The 23762-nt window shown below is 41.8% G+C and overlaps 1 protein-coding gene across 4 annotated transcripts in view; it reads left to right on the top strand.

Annotated features, from left to right (window-relative positions):
* Nucleotides 1-1764: 1764 nt before the first annotated feature.
* The window catches only part of ctdp1 (CTD (carboxy-terminal domain, RNA polymerase II, polypeptide A) phosphatase, subunit 1), a 77783-nt gene continuing 55785 nt past the window's right edge, over nucleotides 1765-23762 (top strand). The window contains exons 1-10 of one of the 4 annotated variants that reach the window (XM_020050468.3): nucleotides 1765-2293; nucleotides 3473-3556; nucleotides 3695-3788; nucleotides 3938-4066; nucleotides 4259-4409; nucleotides 6154-6244; nucleotides 7035-7201; nucleotides 9735-10859; nucleotides 18365-18506; nucleotides 18661-18882. In XM_020050468.3, coding sequence (XP_019906027.3) covers nucleotides 1995-2293; nucleotides 3473-3556; nucleotides 3695-3788; nucleotides 3938-4066; nucleotides 4259-4409; nucleotides 6154-6244; nucleotides 7035-7201; nucleotides 9735-10859; nucleotides 18365-18506; nucleotides 18661-18882 — 2504 coding nt within the window. In that variant the 5' untranslated portion in view covers nucleotides 1765-1994. Of the gene's footprint in view, nucleotides 2294-3016; nucleotides 3256-3472; nucleotides 3557-3694; nucleotides 3789-3906; nucleotides 4067-4258; nucleotides 4410-6153; nucleotides 6245-7034; nucleotides 7202-9734; nucleotides 10860-18364; nucleotides 18507-18660; nucleotides 18883-23762 lie in introns of those variants that run through there. The other 3 variants (XM_010873807.5, XM_020050469.3, XM_020050470.3) reach the window with 3 other exon arrangements.

Below are 23762 nucleotides of genomic sequence, written 5' to 3' on the forward strand. Positions count from 1 at the left end.
CTAACAGCACAGGGTACCGTTGGCTAGCACGGCGTCTCCAGACTCTTTAACGTGTCACATGTGCTGAGTGTGAAGCTGCTCTTAACTGTGAAGAGAACAGGGCGCCAATGGCTGACCTGTCAATTTTGGTGTTCTCTGGCGAATGTCACATCGAGCTGCACAGTGCTGGACTGTGAGCATAGGTCCCACTAGAGGATGTCGGGCCCTCATGGAGTCAGTTTCTGACAGTTTGGTCAGAAACATGCACACCAGTACCTTAGGTCATTTTGTAGGGCTCTGGTAGTGCTCCTCCTGTTCCTCATCACACAAAAAAGCAGATATTGGTCCTGCTATTGGGTTGATGCCCTTCTACGGCCCTGTCCAGCTCTCCTCATTTAATGGCCCGTCTCCTGGTATCTCCATGCTCTTGAGATTGTACTGGGAGACACAGCAAACCTTCTTGCGACGGCAGGTATGGATGTGCCATCTATTGGGGGAGCTGGGCTGCCTGTGCAAACTGAATGGGCTGCAGGAACCGCCTCATGCTACCTGTAGTGACTAGAACACTAGCAAAACACAAAACTAGAGCAGAATCAGTCATGAAGGATAAAGAGAAAGCAATTGTCTGTGGCCATCACTCCCTTTTTCAGGGTTGTCTTGCTGTTTTCTCTCCAGTGCACCTGTTGTCACTTTCATTTGCACCAAAACAGGTGATATTGATTGACAATGGCTTATGCTTCCTAACTGGACAGATTGATATCCCTGAAGTTTAATTAACTGGGTGTTATACTGTGGTCATTACATGTTCCCATATTTTTTTTCGAGCAGCGTATATTGACACTCACAGGTCTCATACTGAAAACCAAAAATCCCCAATTTTCTTCTGTGCCAAAGCTAAAACATGATACTTTACATCCCATCAGGATATTTCTCACAATATTCTAATCAGTAATATCCTAATTTCCCTCTACGGTTGTGAGATATGGGGTCCACTTACCAGGAATTCTCAAAATATAACCAATACCGAACTGAGAATGATCTACATAATTATGTAAAGACATTATCAATAGGCTAAAATGCAAAAGGCCAAACAATGCATAGGCAGAATGATCCCATATTCCAAATCCAGGAAACTAGTTTGTGCTGAAAGAGCAGGGGGCTGTGGATTTGAACCCATGCTACATGCTGCAGCAGTAGGTGCACCGAGAGTACAGATTTTCCAGCTGGACAATCCACTGTCACGACATGAAATGTTTTAGATTAAGTATACATAATGACAGTTTGGTGATTTTTATTCCTACCATATTCACCATTTACATACTAGTCATTTAATAGACGCTGTTATCCAGAGCAACATACACCTGAGCGCATGCATTTCCTTACTGTGCCCTAGTGGGTATCAAACACAAGTGGTAGCAAATCTACTAGTTGTCACCAGGGGAAATGTGATTTATACATTACATCATCTTACATCATAATCCGGTAGCATTACTGGCCTATTAAACAAACCACAAAGGGATTTGAATAGGAAGAAAACAATGTCAGTGGAAAACAAAACAGAGTGATGTTGCATCTACCATTTGATTCCTTTAAGCATCTTATTTATATAGTCCTTGAACTAGTCCTTAAACTTAACTTTATTGACATGCTGAATATAAAACTCTCCAAATATTTAATTGATGCAAACAAAAAGATCAAAGCATTTTATTGAGTTAAATTATTCTTAAGAACTCCTTCAAAGTAAATACCATCTGTCAACAGAGCCACCGGAAGCTGTCCGACTGTCCTGGTTGCAGTTTTGTGTTTCCTGTTTACGGGCGGGAAGAGCGAAAGAAGCTGAACCATCGGTCTGTCTTGTTGCATCGCTGTGCTTTCAAAACTCAACGTAATTCTTTTTTGTTTTGTCTGTTAGCGCTGGTTGAATAATTTAGGATAAACCGAATTTCACGGGATTTGAATATATATTGTTGCTTGACCTGTGCATACAATTTAAAGAAATTTGAAGCGCGAAACTGATGGAGGAGCCTGCAGACTCCGGCGGTGGCAGTGCAGCACTGGGCCCTACAGCGCAAGTGGCGGAGATCCGCTGCCCAATAACAGCGCGTCCTATGCGGCTGCTGGAATGGAAAGTCAAACCCGGGTCCCTCGTAAATGTAGACTCGGTGTTAGCGCTATGTGCTCCCATCTCTGAGAAAGAGTCCGCGTCTCAGCCGCCTGAACAGCCCAACAGGCAGCCCGATAAAAAGCTGAAATCTGATCGAGCTGGAGTGGTGAAGGAGCTATGTTGTCAACTTGGACAAGTCATATCGCCAGGGTGAGTCAACTAGCAAGTTAAATCGAGCTGGAACGTCAGCGCTATTTAATCTACGTACATAGGTGTTTCCTGCTATTTCAGCAATGTTTTAATATTCTTCTGGTGACACTTCTGTGAACTTAGCTAGATAGCTATGATCGCTAACTAACGTTGATTCCTCATAGTAAAGTACGTTATGTGCAGACAGTGCAGCTAGCTAAATGACTTGATGGGTAACTTGCGTAGCTCAGATGCTAATGCTACCTAGCTAATAGCTATGCTAACCCAGCGCGTGTACTGAACCCGGATCTCTACTGCATGTCTTGTCACGGTCTATATTGATAGCGGTGCGACGAATTTGAGGGAACCATAATCTTGTTCAGTTTCTGAAAACATTTACTTGAGTGTATGTGTATTTTTTGTGTCCAGGTGATGATGCAGGAAAACTTAACTTGTGTAACTATTGAAAACTAACTTTGAATATAACAACATCATATAAATGAAGTACTGGAAAATATCACATGGAACACGCTTTATGTTGCTGTTTTTGAAAATGCTGTGATTTGCTCGTTTTGGTGCCATTCAACATGGAGGCTGTAGTATTATGGATTTCCTTTATATGGCCAGAAGGCGGGTTTAGGCGTTTTTAGCAACGGGTGGAAGTTGATTACTTTGTTTTGGAACTGCGCTATCTCGGTCAAGAGCGGTTTTCTAGCGACTTGCGAAGTCTGTTCAAAACAAAAATGACGTAATTAGCACGTGGAGTAATAAGTAGGATTCTGTGTTTTCACTTCTCAAAGTACTTGCTTTTGATAAAAACACTATCTGCTTTTACAAGTTAGGAAATGTAAAAACATTTAGCAAAAAAGTATCTGGAAGATACACCATGCTGCTTGTTGGACAATCGAGCACTACAGGTTACTGTTAAGAATTTAGAGTTTAGAAGTTAATTCCCTACCATATTTCAACTAAAGACATGACAGGTAATAGACACGTTTTGTATAGACAGTTTCACAGAACACTGTCAGTTTGTGTGGAAAAGTGATTGAAATCCCCCCCAGCAGTTGTTGATTGAAGTGTTTATAGAAAGTTAGAAAGACAGACTGGTGTATGTCTGTATGAGTATTGTATCTGTATGGTAAAGCTCTCATGAGGACAAAATCAATTTTTGCTGCGGTTTTAAGTGCCTCTTTTCTTCAGTGGTGTGATTGTCAGAGTCGAAGAATGCAGCCATCCTGTTGTGATGAAGGGGCTGTGCGCTGAATGCGGCCAGGACCTCACACAGTAAGCATACATGCACTGCATGCTTACTTGGTCAATTGTATATTCACCCAAATATAATAGGCATAATTCCTTGCTGTTGGTTACTTCTTTCCCATGCTAAATGCATTTACCCCCCACCCCCTATAATTCTTCTGCCAGAATGCAGAGTAATAATGGGAGGCAGCAGGCTCACATCTCCACGGCAACTGTTTCCATGGTGCACAGTGTCCCCGAGTTGATGGTCAGCTCTGAGGTGAGTTGCAGGAAGTCATATCAATAGATGAGATCCTATATAATGTGAAGTTTGAGAAGTCAGAATTACTACTTATGTTGTTTGAATGCAACCTTACAGTTTTGCTAAAGCTATGAAGGTCTGGACTCTGTGAAATGTCCCCCATACAGCAAGCAGAGCAGCTGGGCAGAGAAGACCAGCAGAGACTCCACAGGAATAAGAAGCTGGTTCTCATGGTTGATCTGGACCAGACCCTGATCCACACCACTGAGCAGCACTGCCAGCGCATGTCCAACAAGGTGTGTATCTAATAAACAGTAACCTCTTTTCTGGTGCATGGTAAGATGTTGTTCATGTCTTTGTTCCAGGGTTTGCTAAAGGGTTTGGTATAACAGTGGGTATATCGTTTGTCTATAATAAACTACTCAGTGTTTTCTAGATTGAACAAACCTTTTGATGGTTCGGCAATTGCCTCTGCTTATGTCCCGCAGGGAATCTTTCATTTCCAGCTGGGTCGGGGGGAGCCCATGTTACACACGCGCCTGCGTCCACACTGCAAAGAATTTCTTGAGAAAATCGCCAAGCTCTATGAGCTGCATGTGTTCACCTTCGGAAGCCGCCTCTACGCACACACCATTGCTGGTACTTGCAGACACCAATACAGTGTTTCCCCTATGTTTATTTAGTCGTGGCGCTAAATGTAAACATAAGCTGTTGATTGTTTCACTATTTTTGAGTGGTGAAAATGTTTGGGTGGTGTTTTTGGCTGCCGTTCATAAACCATTTTATTAAAATATTGTTTGAGCAGTTCTTTGATAGTAACAGTGGGAGATGTAAAAGGAGAATGTTTATACTGAAAGGGCTGGGCTGGATAAGTACCGGATGTGACAGCCCAGACTGCTGGTACGCACTATGCCACAGGTTATAATCTGTTTGAAAGGAAATCATATTTCACATGTTGTCAAAATAATTGACCATTTTATTTCATATTAGACTGACCTTTTTGCAAATGTTACTTCAAAGGGCCTTGTCAGTTGTTGTGATACAAACAAATGGGCCCTGGTCAAAATTAGTACACAAAATAAGCTTTTGGTTTGCAGACAGTCGTTTGCTTAAGATTTTAATCACCCAACATGAATAGTAAAACTGCCCCAATGTAAATGTGTCTGCATTTTGGTAGAAAATCCTGAGTAAAGCTTTTGTAGTATTTCTGTGTTGCCACTAGAGAGCAGCATATACCTTCGCTTTGTATCCAGCTTGAATTATATCATTCATGTTCATGTCTAACTTGTCTTGTGTGACTCACATCATAGATCATGGAGCTTTCAGCACCAGGGTTGTCAGTTTGGTTGGCACAATGGAAATGGATGTTCTTTATAAGAGCATCTGCTCAATGGAAAAATTATAATTGAAATGTTTTACCTCTGTGTCCCAAATAATTTCATATTTCCTATATAGTGCATCACCTTTGACCAGGCCATAGGACGCAACGTCATTGGTGTAGAGAAAGCTGTTGCTCAGTTTACCAGCATCATTATTTTAGCAGCATTGTTTTGGTTAAAAGGATTAACATTGGCCTGTCAGAGTTTGGAGATTATATTTTGTTTCCATGTGAGGTTATTCACTGAATTGTTGTGCAAAATATTTCAAGCATATGAATGGGTCATTTAGTTTCCTTTGAATTTTTATCCCAGTTTGTAGAGCAGAGGTCAGTATTTATCTGGCTGTTTTTTCAAGTACTCTAGATTGGGGGTTTGTTGGTGATGCCTGCCTGTCTAGTCTCTCTTCTGTGATTCAGTGGCAGCCAGGTAGCGAGGACTTTGCGGTGCAGTTCCAATTAAAATGCTCCATCAAAGTCCATTAAAGACATGCATTATTCTAAAGCTTCTAAAGAGGAACTGATAAGACTGCGCTTGCCTTTAGTTAATCTCAATGCTTTGGTATTTTAATGAGAGCACAGCAGCCCACTGAGTACACAGAGATAACAGACACGCCTGCAAATGTCTTTGAGATCAAATTGTAGAATTTGGTTAACAAAACATGATGAAAAATGAAAAACCTCTTGATAAAATATGGTAATTAACTCCAAATGGACCCAAACGCTTTAAGCTTTGTTGTAGACCCGCTCTGAATAGTTGGGGGGGCCCAGGGAGGTATTGAGATTGGCTGTTTTGCAAAGTGGCACATCCACTCAGCTAAATGCATCTTGCTTTTCCACATCCAATTGCTCTCTGAATTGGATGTTTAATCCAGTTGAGTCTGCTGTGTCGCGGTACAGCGTGCTTAACCAAACACCTCTGCCGCATTAATCACCACGTTCTCTCCCTCTCTGTTGCTCCATCTGTCTCGTATATTTTATCTGTGTAATGGCTTTCTGTGGATGCAGGTTTCCTGGACCCTGAGAAAAAGCTGTTCTCTCACCGGATCCTGTCCAGAGACGAATGTATCGACCCCTTCTCCAAGACTGGGAACTTAAGGTGAGCCCTGGGTCTGGCAGAGCAGGTATCAGAAACCAGAAAGGGTAGAAGTGTTGCATTACATCCGCCCACATCAAAACAAAATTGTTGTGTGTGTGTGTGTGTGAGTAATAAGCCCTGTCCTAAATCTGAAGTTTAAGAGGTTTGAGTACTTTACAAAACAAGTATTTCTAAAAGAAATACTGGTTTCATTTGTGTGTGTCAAGCTATGAAATAAGTGATACATTTGGAGTGGGAGGTTTTGGGGGAGTAAACAACAACAGCATATGAACAAGATTTGTAAATGCCAGGTGTTTGACAAGTTCTATTTTAAATTTCTTAAAATGTAATTGAAATCCAATAAATATTATTGATCCTAGGTGTGTCTCTGTCTCTTTGACAATTTGACACAAAGTGGTGTTTCAGGACATTTATTGAATGAAGAATTTGCTGTTTAATATGTAAAGGACATCTGTTATGTTATCATTCATTTCTGAAAAAAAAATGTGTTCATTCACTCCAGGGAGATCCTATGGAATCAAAGTCATATATATATTATTTTTTTTTGATTTGAGATGGATTGATTTCTGCTCTGCCACAACTAATGAAAAATTCAGTTGAAGGACATTTCTGTAATTATTGGAGTGAATCAGCCGTAGAGTTGATTAAACTCTGGCAGCAGGCTAGTCATCCGAAGTCCTGGATGGGGAACCATAGAGCTCTGCTAATGTGGGGGGCCTTGATAGCCATGTTCACTCGAATCTAACACTCTCTGCCTCACTGTCTTCCTCTCTGCCTCTCTAACCCGTAGGAATTTGTTCCCGTGTGGTGACTCCATGGTGTGCATTATAGATGACCGGGAGGATGTGTGGAAGTTTGCTCCAAACCTGATCACTGTGAAGAAATACATCTACTTCCAGGGCACGGGAGACATCAACGCACCGCCTGGGTCCAGAGAGGCTCAGCAGGGAAGGAAAGGTACAGTATACAGCAGTATTTGGACAAATGGATATCTGGTCTAAATTCCAACCACATTAATTAAAGGTCGCTTAAACAAATTGCACCAAAAACCACTTTGAGACTGTTTGGGCAATTAAAATGAACAGAAATGCTATTTCTTTATTAAGAAGTAAGTACACACCCACTTTGCATCAGGCGCCCCGTAACAGAAGCAAATGATTTGGAAATGATAATGAAGTATCTTAGGAAGTTCTAGCCTCACAAAGATTAGAAAGGGTTTGGTCTCAATAAAAAGATTATTGATGCCAATGAGTGGGAGGGGCCACCAAAGCCATTTCCAAGCAAGTTAAAGTATATTATTCCACTCTCCCAACGGATCATCTACAAATGGAAAAGATTTCCGACCATTGGCAATCCACACGGGACGGGTTGTTCCACCAGGTTCTGCCCAAGAGCTGACGGAAACAGGCTCATTAAAAGTCTCTAAGAACCTCGGGGTGACGTCAAGAGATCTACAGTCCTCTCATGCCATAGTCTGTATTGAACGGCATCAGCGAAAGATCAGAAAGACACTGTACACGCTAGGCCTACACAGGAGGTCAGGAAGGACGGAGCCTCTGTTCTCAAAAACAAATGTCGGGACATGACTGATGGTTGCCAGACAACACCTGGATAAAGATCAATACGACTGGAACAATGTGCTCTGGACAGATGAGTCAAAGGTGGAATTGTTTGGCCACAATGCCAGACACCAATATTTGGTGAAAACAAAACACTGCATTTGAACAGAAGAAGCTCAAACCAACTGTAAAGCAGGACACAGATCTTGCAACAGGACAGTGATTCAAAGCAAAGCAACCCCAGAATGGCTCAAAAAGGAGAAATGTGGGGTTATTGAATGGTGAGGTCAAAGCCTGGTTCTCAGTCCCATGCTGTCCCAATGCTGTGGGGGACTTGAAAGTGCGCTGTGGTTGCAAGAAGGCAACAAACAACGGGCAAGAATAGCTATTAAAAACATGGTTGTACTTTTCGACCCCATGAAATTGCATCTATTCATCTCTGATAAATTCTTTGTGTCTTTTATTAAATCAGGTTTCCTTTATCTTACATATTTGTGTGTGCGTGTGCGTGCGTGCGTGTGTGTGCTTGTGTGTGTTATTTTTATATGAGACTTTCCAGGGGTTGTCCTCCTTTCTTCACATGACTTTGCATTGTCTCTAGTGGACAGATTAGTGAAGTGGTTAATACATTAGGTACCACACATCTGAATGAAGGCCTCTCTGTTATAAGGGAATTCAGTTTGTTGTCAGACAAAAATAATCTACCAGAAAATCCTTTGTTGACTGAAGTTGAGGGAAAAAGAGGAGGAAGTGACTTGATGAGCACTTAAGGGACATGATCTCATTCTGGTACTGCCTGCAGATGGAGTTTAGGCCACACGGTTTCCTCTTCTCCCGTTGAACGGTTTTGATTTAATTTCAACCAAAGTACCACTCCTGTGGTCGGCTGCTGCTTTGTTGGATGAGAGGCTTTTAAGAGAAATGGTGGTGTTATGGAAAGTTGTTGAGAGGCACAATAGAGGCAGCGAGAATAAGGTGAGTGCGTTTTTAGTTTGGTTGCTGGGCTTTGTTGACGGGTTTCTGTGTGGAATCCTGCCTCTGATGTTTCTAATACTGAATTTAAACAATAATGCAACTTGGCCCCCACTCCTCTTATCTCACCAAACAAGACAGGAATAGTATTAGCAAGTCCAGGGGGCTTTCGAGTGGGGAGGATACCACTGCCAATTTATGAAGCGGGTGTGAGGAGACTGCAAGTCATTGCAGACTGATAGAAAGAAAAAAAAAATCCCTTGAATAAGTGTGTCCAAACCTTTAGCTGGTACTTCATGATCAACACTGGATTGAGATTCAGACAACTAACGTGTGTAGCTGGAATGACGGGTTCTCCTGAACCTTGGTAAGGCTCTGTCTCAGTGGGAGTGGAGGCACCAGTTGCCAACAGCTGCTCCTATCCTATCAGGTACAGGGCAGGTGTTGGGTTCTCATCTCATACAGAGCCTCTCACAGACTAGATGTCTGTGGAGAGGTTTTGATTAGCCATCGAGACAAACTGGGCAAGCCACAAAGCAGAGTGCTTCTTTGGGCTCCCAGGAGGCGAATGACACGCATGCACCACTCAGACTGTTAAATCAATTATGGAAGTGGTGCCTATTGCCATGACAGCACTTACACAGACAGCTGCCAGGGCCTGTGATAGGAATATGAATGTGTTTATATAGAGAACAGCTTACTGAAAGGATTGAGTGCCTTGGAGAACATCTTGTTCTCGCTAAGGCAAGATCCTAAGCAGACAATGTTCTCGACGGTATGGTTCTGTCAGGAGTCCCTAGTTATGCAAAGAAGACACTTGTCAATTTAGAAGACACTTGACACGTGTCAATTCATGTCATTTATTCACGCCAAAACCGGCACCCTCCAACACCAGCTTTTTAGTCACTGTCAGTGCTTTGCTTTCAAATGTGCTAATTGTTGAACTTGTCGTTCCCCAGCTGGTGTCCATGCCAGCCGACCAGCGCAGTCCTCCGAACCAGCAGTGACGTCTGGGACAACTGAGTCTGTGGTGGGAGCGTCCGGGGTGGAGGAGCAGAGCAACGGTCTCAGGAAACCACGGGGGAAAGACCGCAACGAAGGAGGGAAGGAGGAGTCAACGGCCTTGTCAACCACTCCGGTAGCCCCGGCCAATGAACGGACTCAGCCAGATGGGGGCGAGGCCAGGGAGGAAAGGCGGGGCCAGGGGGAGGGGGCTGAGGCACAGGTGAGCGACAGGACGAATGTGAGAGAGGAGGTTCGAATAGAGGCGGAGGATGGGAGCAGGACAGTAGTCTCAGGGGAGGAAGCTCCCCCTCCGGATGGGGGGAACTCATCCGGCACTCCTCCAGACCTCCATGAGCCCAACAGCAACCTAGACTTTGATCTGTCCAGCGACAGCGACTCTGAATCTATTACGGGTAAACTCCCCTCATCGGACAGCGAGGTGGACGAGGGGTCCAGCCAGACCAGGAAGTGCAAACAGGAACGGGTGGAGCCGGCAGGAGTAGAGGAGATATCGTTGCGCGATGAAAGAAATGATGAGTGTAAAGAGAAGAGCACTGGGGAGAACATCACCGAGGTGGGCGAAGAGACATCAGGCCTAGGTGTTGTCCTCCCCGCTGACCCAGAGCTGGAGAACGGGTGCTCCGAGCGGAAGGAGGTGGAAACGGAGTCCCAGAACAGCGAGCAGTCAGGAGTTACTATGGGGGAAGAGTCTTTGGACCAAAGCATGGAGGAGGAGGAGGAGGAGGAGGAGGAGGTGGATGTGGACAAGGATGACCACCTCATCTACCTGGAGGAGGTGTTAGAGCGCATCCACAGAGAATACTACGGCCGTTATGAAGCTTTCCTCAGGAAGGAACGCCCAGAGATGCCTGACATCAGGAAGATCGTCCCAGAGCTGAAGGCCCGGACACTGGAGGGCATCACCATCGTCTTCTCTGGCCTGTACCCCACCAACTACCCCATGGAGAGAACCAGGGAGTCCTACCATGCCAAGGCCCTGGGAGCCAAAATAGGCAAGTCACTGCTGCTCAGAGCTAAAGACCCAGACCGGACCACGCACCTCATTGCTGCTCGGACAGGTGAGTTGTTACCTTCCTGCGTCTCAGCCTGAGTCTGCTGTCTAACCGCCGAGTACTGTCATGTAAAAGCTCTAGTAATGATGCTAACCTTCATCACAAGTCATGCCGTGTCACTTTGTTTAGTTAGCCATATTCTGGGGCTGGGGAAATCATATTTGTCTTTGTGACTGCCAAATCTATATGTCGTTCTCATTGATGTGGGTTAAGCTATATGTATATGCTCTGCATATTCCGGTATAGATGTTTATTGTTGGTCATTTGAATTATTTAATCGTTGACCCTTTAACAGGGAAAGTCTGTAGTCAGTACTCTCATACGAAGCTCTCTCGCCTAATTAATTCATGCTTAATTTGAACATGATTGATTAGTAACCCATAACCGCAGATATTATTTAAATAGAACAGGAGCCTGTGGCCTTGGGTGATCAGTTGCTCTAAGCTGAACCCGGTACACATGTACAGCTTCAACATGGGTGTGAATCTGGCTAAATGCTCTTTCAACCCTGTCCTCTATCTTTCTCAAATGTCTCTGTCAATAAATCATGTAATGGCTTAAATTTAGCCGACACAGCTTTATTTTCATCGTTAAATTTGAATCTAAAAAACAACAATGATGGATAATAGTGACAAAAATATTTGTTAAACACTTATTTTTCAGTTGCAGCATACGAGGCAGTAACTGAATAAATTGGTCCAGATAAAAAGAACTATAAATATATATATGTTCCTGTCCAGTTGACAGATGTCTTGAGTGACTTCAGTGAACGGGAGGTTTTGAAATGAGAGGCAGCTTTAAATCGCCACCAGCTCCTTTGTTATTATGTAATCATTTAAAATGCTCGTAAATCTGTGGCATCAAGTGCATGACTTGACTATAGACCAGGTTTCGATTGAAACGGTTCTGTTCTCTGTGGCAGTTAGAAGCTGTGCAACAGTAAAACTTACACTGCCTGTGCACGTGGTTCTGTCAGGTAAATTGTATGTAAAATATGTACTTTTGTTCAGCAGACTGCAGACTGCTCTCTTCTGTCTAATCTAGCGCCAAGCAAATTGAGCCTGTTATGTGGATGAGATTAGCAAACAATAAAATACGAGTAATTAATTGATGTTATATTGTGGGTTTATCTCAGTCGATTTTTCAGGATCAAGCTAGGCTAAATCTGAAAGGGTCCCAAAGTTGAACCTATGTGATAGAGACACATAACTCTAGTGCAGTCCAAACATTTTTACTGCATATTAACAATGGTTGAACAGAGTTTTCTTCTTTGACCTTTCAATATAGGTCTGCATATACAACCTTGTGGAATTTTATGATGAATAGATCATTTGTTGTTTCACCTGTGAGGCACAACTTAATGTGTATAGCCTGAAGTAATAAGCTTTTTTATTTTACTGGACTGTTTGTGCCTGCATCTTATGTCAGTCTGTCCTTGAGACTGAGGTGAATTCGAATTGTGTGCTGTCTTCCACCTGATGACAAACAAAAGTTGCTGCTGTGTTTCTGCCTCAAAAATGTTTGTTGCTACCCCAGGAAATGTAATTACCTGACCTGATATTAAAGAACTCGCGAGCTGTTGGTATTAACAGTGCAAACATGCTCATTACAATGCAGTGCTGGTTGAAGAGTGGAGGGCATTTTATTGCTTATAACAGAACAAAACGTGTTGAATAAAAAGTGTTGACAGTGCTGAATACATAACAAAAATGGAAATCATAAAAAGTTGTGGTGGAACGCAAGGATTTATCCTAGTTTTCTTTTATATAGAGAAGTTGGCCTATCGACAGGGATTGCCTAGGAGATTGACCAGTCAACCTTTTGCAGCTTTACAGCTATCTGTCTGTGGCCAGATGACACAACGCCTCCAACTCCTAGTCATGATCCACACATTCAGAACACTTTCTTTTGATGTTCACTAATATTCTAGCTGGTTATAATCAAGCAGAGATACTGGTACAGACCTTTCCAAATGAAATAAGTTGCTTATTCAGTGTATTAGACTGTTCTTTTTCATATCCACCATATATTTCTTTAGTCTTTATTTCATCAGGCAGTCATACTTAGATCAAGGTCTCCTTTACAGATGAATTGCAGAAATGTATATATGTCAAACTAATTGTGTTAGCTAGAGTACTGCAAGGCTAAAGTAGGCTCTTTATGAATTCCTTTTTTTAATAAAGGTGTAGTCCACCGTGTTTTGTTTTCATGTAATTCTCTGTATGGTGCAGTGTAATTGCATAATGGTGACTGATATGGTTCAGTGACAATTTCAGGGGGATGTCTACTGGAAGCTGAAGTGATGGATGCTCAAACGGAATGTGGTGGTAGCAAAGTGGCCTATATCAAAATTAATTTTGCATTTCATACATTTTCCAAAGATTCTTATCTAAAACACATAATTAGTTGGGAATCGTTGCACATGCAACTTAAACATTAGAATTAGGTAACAACGCTTATCAGTGAATCATTCCAGGCCTGAACCAAGCACACGTGGCCTAATACTGCAGGTGTGTTTGTGTTTCTTAGAAAATGTCACTATTTTGAAATAGTTTTATCAGGTTTATTATGGGGCAGGCTGCTGGTGACAGCCATGGATATATCCCAAATCACACCCTATTCCCGTTATAGTGCACAACCTTTACCCAGGACCGTTTGGGGAAGAAATAGGATTGTCGGGAAGAAATAGGATTGAATAGGAGGACAAGTGACAAAAGCATTTCTAATAATATAATCTGATCTATACTGAACGTCTTGCAAAGTTACTGTTTATTATTGGCGAAGTGATACAATAAGGTTTTCTCTCCGGTCATCTCAATCATTAAACAGTGACATTTTATTTTCAGTACATTTTCAGTCTATTAATAGGCTGTAAAAATCTCTTCCATCACTGAAAATATATAAATTGCAGTCTCTATTAAGCAAATTATCATGAATTATAGGCCTTACATTTTTTATAATTGAAACAATATGAAGTACATATTCTGTCCTAAATTTAATCCATTCAGGAAACCCAAATACAAATGCTCACAAACCCCCTTTGAGTTTCCAGATTTCATTGTTACAACATGATATCAAACAGGATTTAATTATGATTTTATTTGCCACTAATTACACAGTCAGAATTGGCATATTAACTTTATCCCTCTGGAAAATAAGACTGCCTCATCTTTTGTGACAAACCATGCATTTTTTACTTAGCATAGAACTAAGCAATTTTTTTTACGCTATTCCTAGATAACAAGTAAAAAAATGTATGTTCATGAGCAAGATATCGAAGCCTAGTCGCCGCTAAGCCTAGTCGCTCCAGATAAGTGTCTGTTCATGAGTGGTAAAAAAACAATGAAGTTACCAAGTGTTACTGATTGATTACTGTACATTTATTAGACATACGTGAAGTCCATTAGAATCTATTGCTTTTTTTCAATGTGGTCTAGAAAATAACTGGTATTCAATGAAATGGCACAATCAATGTGCCTACCGACTGAAACCGGGACTGGTTTGAATTGCCTCATTTCTCAGCCTTCTGAAGATAGACTATTACCAGTATTTTCTTTTCAATGATGAAGGTGTAAAGATTCCATTATCAACACTGGCATCCCTGTACAATGTGTTCAGCAATGTTTTTCTATTATCTTGGAATATTTCTGTACTTCAGGATGGGGGGTTGGTAGACAGCTCATTACAGTCCCATTTAAAGATGAGTAACGTGGGCACCTCTCAGCCATCACAGATGGCTTGTGAGACACAGGCTTTATAGAGCCACTTTACCTCCTGACCCCTTACATATCACCATGTCCCTTCTTCTTTCCCTTGGAAACCCCATTGACTTCAGTGATGAGAATATTCTTTCCCTCAGCTCTTGCAGCATGATTTGAAGTCAGTGAGGTCTGACTGACTAGTTGGCCGTCTGACTAGCAGATATTGCCGTGTTTCAACTAAATATAGGTCAGTTTGTTTTGCCCCCACAATTTCATGATGTCTAATTTGCCAGTAAGGCTCTACTTCATTTCAGCAACTCCCAGCAGATTTGGGACTTGGGTATAGGATGTACCTTAAAGGAGTCATTGTAATACTGTACAGATCATTTAACAGAATGGGCCAACCTATGCGTATTGACAGTCTATAGTCAATCCTGTCTTCAAAATACTTCACTGCCTCTAAAATAGTACTTTACTGATAAGAAACAAAGACAACAACACATGCTCATTTCAATACAAGTGAAAATACATGTAATATAGATCTAATTTGATCTCATATTTTTGACATGCGTTTTTCTTAATTTTTTTGTTATTCTGTCTCTCACATTTTCAAATAAACCTACAATTAAAATGATAGACTGATCATTTCTCTGTCAATGGGCAAACGTACAAAATCGGAAATTTGGTTAACCAGATGCCTCGAAAGCTGAATACATTTTTGATTGAGCTCGTTTATACTGAACTTATTAAATGTGGTCCACAGTTGGCATATCTCGAGTGTCAAATGAATTGGCATACATGAAATCTGTGCCTGTCAGACATACGTTACGACCTCATTCGTTTTAGTGAAATCTGACAGCCATTAAGAGTATACTTACTTTTCCTTAATACATTTTTGCTTATTGCTTTAGCTAGTTCTTCTTACATATTGTAGGTTGCTGTGTGTGACTGGAGCATGAGACCTTTCCTGAATAGTTGTTTGATCAGGGCTAGTATGTTCCCAAATGAAAAACCTTCACAGTGCTTTTATGCAGTAAAACTTTTGTGTCTTTAGCAAATGCTTTTTAGCCAATTAGCTATATCTTATTTGTGCTTCTACTACTGCATGTAATGACAACATCTGTTATAATGGATTATTGCGTTAAAGAGCCACTGTTCTGATTCATTCAGTGAAGTTTCTTTTTTATAATGTAAACTAATTGAGCAAACTCAGTGAAACGTTGCACGGCTGTACAGCCGACCTGGTGGAGGTGTGCAGTTGGAACATTGTTGATGACTGAACCCCCAAACCGGCAGGAATAAGCAGTACTGCACTTCGCAGGCCCTTCTGTCTAACCCTCAAGCAGGATTTTAACCCTGGTCCCTCAATGACGCACCTAAATGAGAGGCAGTAATTCATTGTCATGAGGGGCAGTAACTGACATTCAAGGGCCCTCAAGTAAGTAATTTATCAATTAAATGTCAGTTAGTTGGATTCCATCTCATTTTTTTTTGCAAGCTCAACGCACTGGTCCTCTAGAGAGAAATCAAATATTAACAAGAGAAACTGTGGAATGAGCGAAATGGGGCGCTTTGCTTTAGGGGGTATTTGGTGTAATTACGCAAATACTCAGTCTGGTTCAGCACAGGAAACGTGTATAATCATCTTTAATGTCCATAACTGGGACACAACAAGTAAGTGAGACCAGCATTTAGCTTTGCTCCATCATTGATAGTTCTACTTGAGAACTGAACTTCTCAAAGTATTTTGTCAGATTGCTTTGCTGCAGTATTAGACAGCTAGCTTCTAGCTACCCAATAAGCCTCTAGTTTACAGTTAGACTTGCTTAATTGTAAGGGAAGCGCAGAGAAAATTACATGGTTGTGTTAAGCAGGAACAGCAACAAAAAAATATGGAAAAGTCACAATTTTCCTCTCCTTTGTTCAAGTCACTTAAACTTCAGTTTTTCAATGGACTCCTGATCAAACCATTGCAAGTGAAATCACTTGGTCTTTTCCTGGTTGATTAATTTCTATACAGTTTATTCAATATCTGTTCAAGTAACAAAACAAGTACTGAATATAGTATGGGATCATTATGCTATATAAAATTGTTTCAAATATTAAATATATTAAATAATATTGGATTGAATTGGAGCTGTTGTATTTCACCATGCTTTCACATGGAGAACAAATTCTATATACAGCCCCTTGAAAGTGTTAGTATTTTTTTTATTAAAAATCGCAGTTCTTTTTTTAATAATCAATCATAACCAAACCAACCTCCGAAAGCTCTAGTCGAAGGTGGATGCCATTTCTGTAAAGGAAGGAAGAAAAATAGCCCAGTACGATGTTGTTCCTCATCCAGTCCAGCGTAAATGCACAGGAAGTGGCAGGCAGCGTTGCCGTGGAACCTGGCCTCTCAGAGCAGCACTTAGCAATCAGTGATCTGTAGTAGGCATTATTAGTGGACACAATCACCTAGAGAGAGGAAGAGAGTACAAAAGAGCACTCCGGCACAGCAGCATACGGGGGACCACTTGATGTGACAAGGCAATGGTAAGCAGCATACATACTGTGGGTGTCTAGTACCTGAGTGACAGGGCCGTCCATCTAAGGACACAACACGCTTTTCTCATTCCTTTTTTCTTGGATTTATATTGGTTATTGATTAAGTAATTGGTTATTTAATTTCAGTTTAAGATCAAATCTTGAGGTCACTGGTCAAGACCGGTTCTCCCTGTGCTTGTTGTTTCTTCCTGGTCTGGTGGGTGTGGTTACTGGGCCAGCGTGTCAGCGCTGGTGGAAGCAGGGAGATTAAGAGCCTTTGGATGGTTCTTCCTCTCCATCACGCTGACATATGGCTGGTCATTACGGGTCTGTCTGAATAGACTACATGGCTGTCTTTGTTGGACAAAGGCAGTCAGACAGATGGACAGGGCTGGGAAACAGAAAAAGGCAGTACAAAAGGGAGTAGGTCGGATAGGCAGGCAGACAGGCAGGCGGTACAGGGAATTTGACCTGGAGCCACTGACTGGGGGCAGGGAGATGGGCGGGGCTGGGAGACGATGAAGGGCAGGAAAACAGGGAAGCAGGCAGACAGACAGGACAGGAAAACCGACAGAGAGACCAACAGAAACGGAGACAGACAGACAGGGCAAGAAAACCGACAGAGAGACCAACAGAAACGGAGACAGACAGACAGGGCAAGAAAACAGACAGGGAGACCAACCGAAAGAGAGGAGACAGTCAGGCAACAAGAAAACAGACAGGGAGACAGAGCAGGGAGCTCTTCAACGCACACAGGATGAATAGACGATACCAATTTCTTCTAGCCAGGCTCCTATTAGGAAATACTTCGTTTTTTGTGATTAAAACCTCTTATTTTTCATGTGGTTGTTTTATTCTATACGTTTAGTTCAATCAGGATCTGGAAGCTTCCCCGTTGGGTCAGCAGTTAACTTTCTATGCTTTAATTGTGCGATGTCAAGCTAGGCTTTCGTTAATTAGTTCTGTTGCTCTGAGATGCTGCCTCACGTCGGAAGTGGCGTGTCCCACCCTCGTCTGTAAATGTCAATAGTATAGGATCTGACCCTCAATAAAACCTAATGAATTAGTGAAAAATGAAATCCTTCAGGACAATTGTTAATTGCCTTTGAATTCATAATGGAGGCTACACCCTGACATGGTTGCTTTTAATGCTAATACTCACGTTCTCGTCAATAAAGGCTTGCTTGGCAATTTCCTTTTCAGATTGATTGTCTTGATTGACTGGTGCAGGTTGATTTCCTTTATGGTGATTTTTCTGCGGTCTCCCCGTCTCTCCACCAGGAACAGAGAAGGTCCGCCAAGCCCAGGGCTTTAAGCACCTCCATGTGGTGAACCCTGAATGGCTTTGGGGATGTCTGGAGCGCTGGGACAGGGTGGAGGAAGCACTGTATCCATTGAAAGAGGACTACATAAAGACTCAACGGTACCCCCCCATACACACACAGTCACTCCATGTTTTCATTTCTTTTTAGCGCTCTTATTATATGTTTTTATTTGTGGTATGTAAAAGGAAGACACTCTCCCACACACAAAAACACACTTGCTGACTGTATTGCTGACTGTATTTTTTTATTTAGGAGCAACAGCCCTGCCACATTCCCTGACCTCCAAAGCTCCTTTCAGAGCCCCCTGTACCCCCACGCTCCTCACCACCACAACCCCCTTCAAGCCGCCCCCGAGTCGCGGACCTACGACCCTGTCACGGGGAAGCTGATTCGCCGCGGGCCTCAGGCCTCCAAACCACCATCTTACATCCAGGCCTCCATGTCTTCTGCACACGCTGACCAGGCCTCGCTCAGGTACTGAAATGTGGGTTCACATCTGTTCTCTTCTGTGGTGCTACATCAACTCCATTGATATCTGGGATCAATGGTTGGATTTTCAGTGCTCTTAGTAAGCCAATAATCTGTACTGGGGCAGGTTTCACTGAGTGTTATATGGGTTTTACTATAGGCTCTGTGCACAAGCGTATGGACGTAGTTACGCTTTAGCCAGATGTCGGCATATCAGTTTCCGGTTTAAGGCGATCACCCGCGTTGCCCAAAATTTCTGTTTTTAGTAGATGTCTCCAAGACCCGCCTAAAATAAGCATTAGTGATGTCCATCGAATTGTTGATGCCTGGTCTCCTGCTCCAACAAGCAAGCGGAACAAGGGATTCAAACTCTACGTATCGAGTTGTCTGCACAACTACAAGGGTAAGTAGTTTACTGTGGTGTGCTGGCCGGCTATCGGCTAAGCTAGTTAGCGACGTGTTCCTTTTTAGTGTTGTATTAGGCAGGACAATAGAACGCATAAAAATTCACCCTAGCCTCAAAAACGGCAAAAGAACGCTGGCTGAGCTGGAACGCTAGCGCGTCCCCAAAGCACTTATATTGAAACGAACCTTCGTTCAGCCTCTTCTAACCTGAATGAAGCTTAAAATTCCATAGCCTCAAAAAAGCACCAAAACAGGTCTCCTCTTTTATTTTACTACTGTAACCTCATTTCACAACGAAATGGAAAAATAACAACTGGCATAGGAAGTAAACATCTGGTCCTGTATGGTATTAATTGCGCTTAAACCTGCTTTAGGTGGAAGTATATAGAAAATCGCCTTTTCTGACTATTTCTAGTCTAGCGTTTGAAGTCACTGAACTGCGCAAGCCATATTTTATTGAAAAGAGCACATTCTCCTGATTAAAATGATGCCCCGCTTGTACCTTGAAACTTAAATGAGTCACGTACATTATATTTCTTTTTTTCCCGTACAACAGCATCACTCATCTTGTTGTGAGTTCAGGTGTTTACTAATGCGGATGAGTATTAGTAAGTAAACCGGAAACTGCAATGCAGACTTCTAGACAAAAGCGGTAGTTCCTCACTACGCTGGTGCACAGAGCCTATTAAGTTGAGTAATATCACTGTTGCCATTTCTATCCGTCTACACTGACAAGCCTGTCTTTCCTGTGCTCTAATTTATTTTTATGATCAGTTTTATGCTTTTGTTTTATTCCTGCTGTTTCAGTTGGCATGTGCTGCACTAGTCTGCGCTTTCTGTCATTTCTTCAGGATAATAACATTGTTGGCTTTAGCTTGGCTTGCTAACTGAATCCGCTATGGAGTCAGTCTTTTATTTGTCTAGTGCACCGAATAACATGCGTCGTTCTGAACAATGAAATTATTTTGAAATGAAACAATGATCAATCAATCAATCAATCAAATGTATTTATAAAGCCCTTTTTACAACAGCAGTTGTCACAAAGTGCTTTACAGAGACACCCGGCCTTAACCCCAAGGAGCAGACAACAGTAGTGTTGAATTTCAGTGGCTAGGAAAAACTCCCTAAGGTCGAATTTTAGGAAGAAACCTAGAGAGGACCCAGGCTCAGAGGGGTGACCAGTCCTCTTCTGGCTGTGCCGGGTGAGATATTAAGAGTCCAATTGGAATAATAAATAAATTTCTCTGGGCTAAATGATCACTTTCTCCCTGGAAAACTGCTGTGCACTTGCAAAAAAAAGCTAACTTACGTTGCCTGTTCTTTGGAACAGTATGGTTTGACTCTGTTTTGGTGGGGGCCCAGAGCCTCAGAAATGGCATTGTAACCCGTTTCCACTTATGATATGTGTCAACAACTGTTTTCCCGAGGGCTTGAGGGTTTCTTCTGATGGTGGCGTGGTGTGGCTACTGAAGCTGTAACGGGTCTGATGGAAGGGTCAGTCTGGTTCATAATGGGCAGGGCCAAATCAGGCCAGATTGTTACCAAGTTACTCAAACGCCTCATCATAGTTGCCTTTCATTTGGTGCTTAACTAGGGGGGATATAGCTTTTTCTTCCTGGAAGATTCCTTGATGGATTACTTGGCATGTCAACAAGTTTAACGAGCACCTAAGTTTGGTGTCATTTTTTTCTTTTAGACTTGCTGCATATATTACTACAACCCACAAGAGGATCTGACTAAATACAACTCAGAAAATCAGACAGGAGCCAAATAAGTTTTCCCGGCACTGTATGTATGTGTAGCCTTGTCCTTGATACAGGCCTTATAATGTATAATATACATGGAGGGTATTGCTTATGCCTTTATATAGGCCTTATAATGTATAATACACACAGGGGGTTTTGCTTATGCCTTTATATAGGCATTGTAAAGTATAATATACATGGGGGGTTTTGCTTATGCCTTTATATAAGCCTTATAATGTATAATATACATGGGGGGTTTGTTTATGCTTTTATATAGGCCTTGTAAAGTATAATATACATGGGGGGTTTTGTTTATGCCTTTATATAGGCTTTGTAAAGTATAATATACATAGGGGGTATTGCTTATGCCTTTATATAGGCCTTGTAAAGTATAATATACATGGAGGGTATTGCGTTTTCCTTTTATATATGCCTTTTAAAGTAGAATATATAAATGTGGACTATAACTTACGATTTTATTTAGGCCTAATATAGTATAATATATACATATGTGTACTTTATATTGGCCACGTGTTTATATTACACTGTATAACATAGTAAGTGATGAACTACATGTAATGTTTATATTATGCTTTATAAGGGCTGTATAACATAGTAAGTGATAAACTACATGTACTGTTTATATTACCCTTTGTAAGGCTTATATAAAATGGTAATAGTCCACATGTATATATTACTCTTTTATGAAGGCCTTAAAGTGTAATGTGTACATGTAGAATTTTTCTGTAAAGAGTCCTGGGACAGCGTGTCTCTTCTAGCAGCAGGCATCTCCACTGCGACCTGGTCGTCCCGCCTTGTGCCCTCAGAGTTCTGATCCATTCATTTACAGTAGTGTAGAAAAGTGCCTGTTCAGCACAACTCCCCCTGGATCAATATACTGTATATGATGTATATACTGTCTTCGGCTGAGAGGCCCACAGTCGACATGCTGCCTGTGCCCTATTTCTTGTTCAGCCAAATTTAAATCCATCTATACATTAATCTCAGGCTCTAAATAAAAGTGGAGCGATGTTAAGTCAGATGGGTGTCGGCCACTGTAGGGTTGTTCTCCTGGAATGGAAATGATTACTGCTGGGGTTTCTGTCTGTCCTTTCTATTTTACAGCTAAGAGGTGAAGATGAATTAGCACATTATTGCTGGAATGCTCTGTTACTGGGTCAATGATGAATGGGGGATGGAACTGCCCACTAAGTATGCATCTACAAGATGTAGTTGTCTCTAACTTGTCTGGCAGCTTTTTGTCAGAAATGCTCTGCATGTGGTGCTTTTTGGCTTGAAATCAAATGTCATGTGAACAACATAATTAAGCTTTATGGTATGGTGCGGTGTTATATTGCAGGGAGAGACAGACACACAGTGATGAACAGTGCTGCATTTTTCAGTAGGTCACCTTTACATCCACATTAGTTTGTAAGTTTTAATATTTTGTTGGTCACATAAACATTGCAGAGCTCTGTTCCCGGGAAAAAGCGCAGTCCGTTTAGTAAAGTAATTCTAGTATAAGCCATTTAAAGCCATTTAAATGACAATACTATCAAATTAAGTAAACAGAACATAAAGATGGCAAGATGGTGTTAACCACAGAATGAGAGGAATTCAGATAGCAAAGGTTTGAATTTATTCTGTTAAGGAATTGCATGGATGCCAGTGTATGTGTATATAAGTCAATATGATGGGTTAACAGAACTGGGTGTATGTGTGTGTGGGTTTATGTGTGTGTGTGTGTGTGTGGGGTGGGGACTTTGTGTGTGTGTGTTTTGATAAGGTCTTTAAGGTGCAGATCAGAGTGCAAGCAAAGATAGGTTAACAACCTCATGGCCTCAGGTTAGAATTTATTTTGTAGAGGTGCCCTGCACCGTCTGTCTGATAGATCAGGAGTTACCAACCTTTTACAGAGAACATGAGCACTCCGTATGTGGGCACAACTGAAAACCAGCACATCTGTCTTCTGATTTTCACACCCCAGCAGCTCTATATACAGTGTCACATCCAAAAAAATACATAGCACCCAAGACTAATTTCTGAAATGAACGTACCTCTACTTCACGACTCAGTGGGCCAACCAGTCAAGTTTGTTTATAATGAGCTAGCTACACCCCTTTTCTCACTGAGTTCCTCCAACCAGATCTAACTTGAAAGTAGTGGGCTAAATTGAAAGCTGTCTACCCAGTCCCAAACAATAGTTCTTTTTCCAGCCTCACCTTGGTTCCTTTCAGAAAGCTAATCATTCTGCCAAACATACCCCGTCTCACATTTTAGGAGCTCCTTGTTGCTCATCCAAGAACAGGCCTCTATAGGGTTGTCTCTTATCTATAAAATGCATTACAGTATAAAATAGCATTCGCTGGGCAAAATAAGTTACTGTTTCGTACACTCAACTTCACAGTGTGACTTTCTTAAGCCTGCTTCAATAGACCAATCAGATTAATCAATAAAGGACATAACATTATTAGCAGTATTGTTTAGACCTCATTTAGAAAATTGTCTCCTGCTTGGCTTCAAATAATACAAATTTATGTAAAACTTCCTACTGTTCTAGATAGCCTTTCTTTGGAATGCTCTAACTGTCCTCTCTCTTTCTGGGAGAAAATCTCAATATCACCGAGTTGAAAAGACACCAGGTTGTACCTCTTCCTGCTATCATGCCTTCTCTTGCCCCTCCTTTTTTCTTTCCTTCCATTGCAGATTGACCTGCTACGTGTCAGTGTTATCCTA

Source organism: Esox lucius, chromosome 10, assembly GCF_011004845.1.
Source record: "Esox lucius isolate fEsoLuc1 chromosome 10, fEsoLuc1.pri, whole genome shotgun sequence".
NCBI lineage: Eukaryota > Metazoa > Chordata > Actinopteri > Esociformes > Esocidae > Esox > Esox lucius.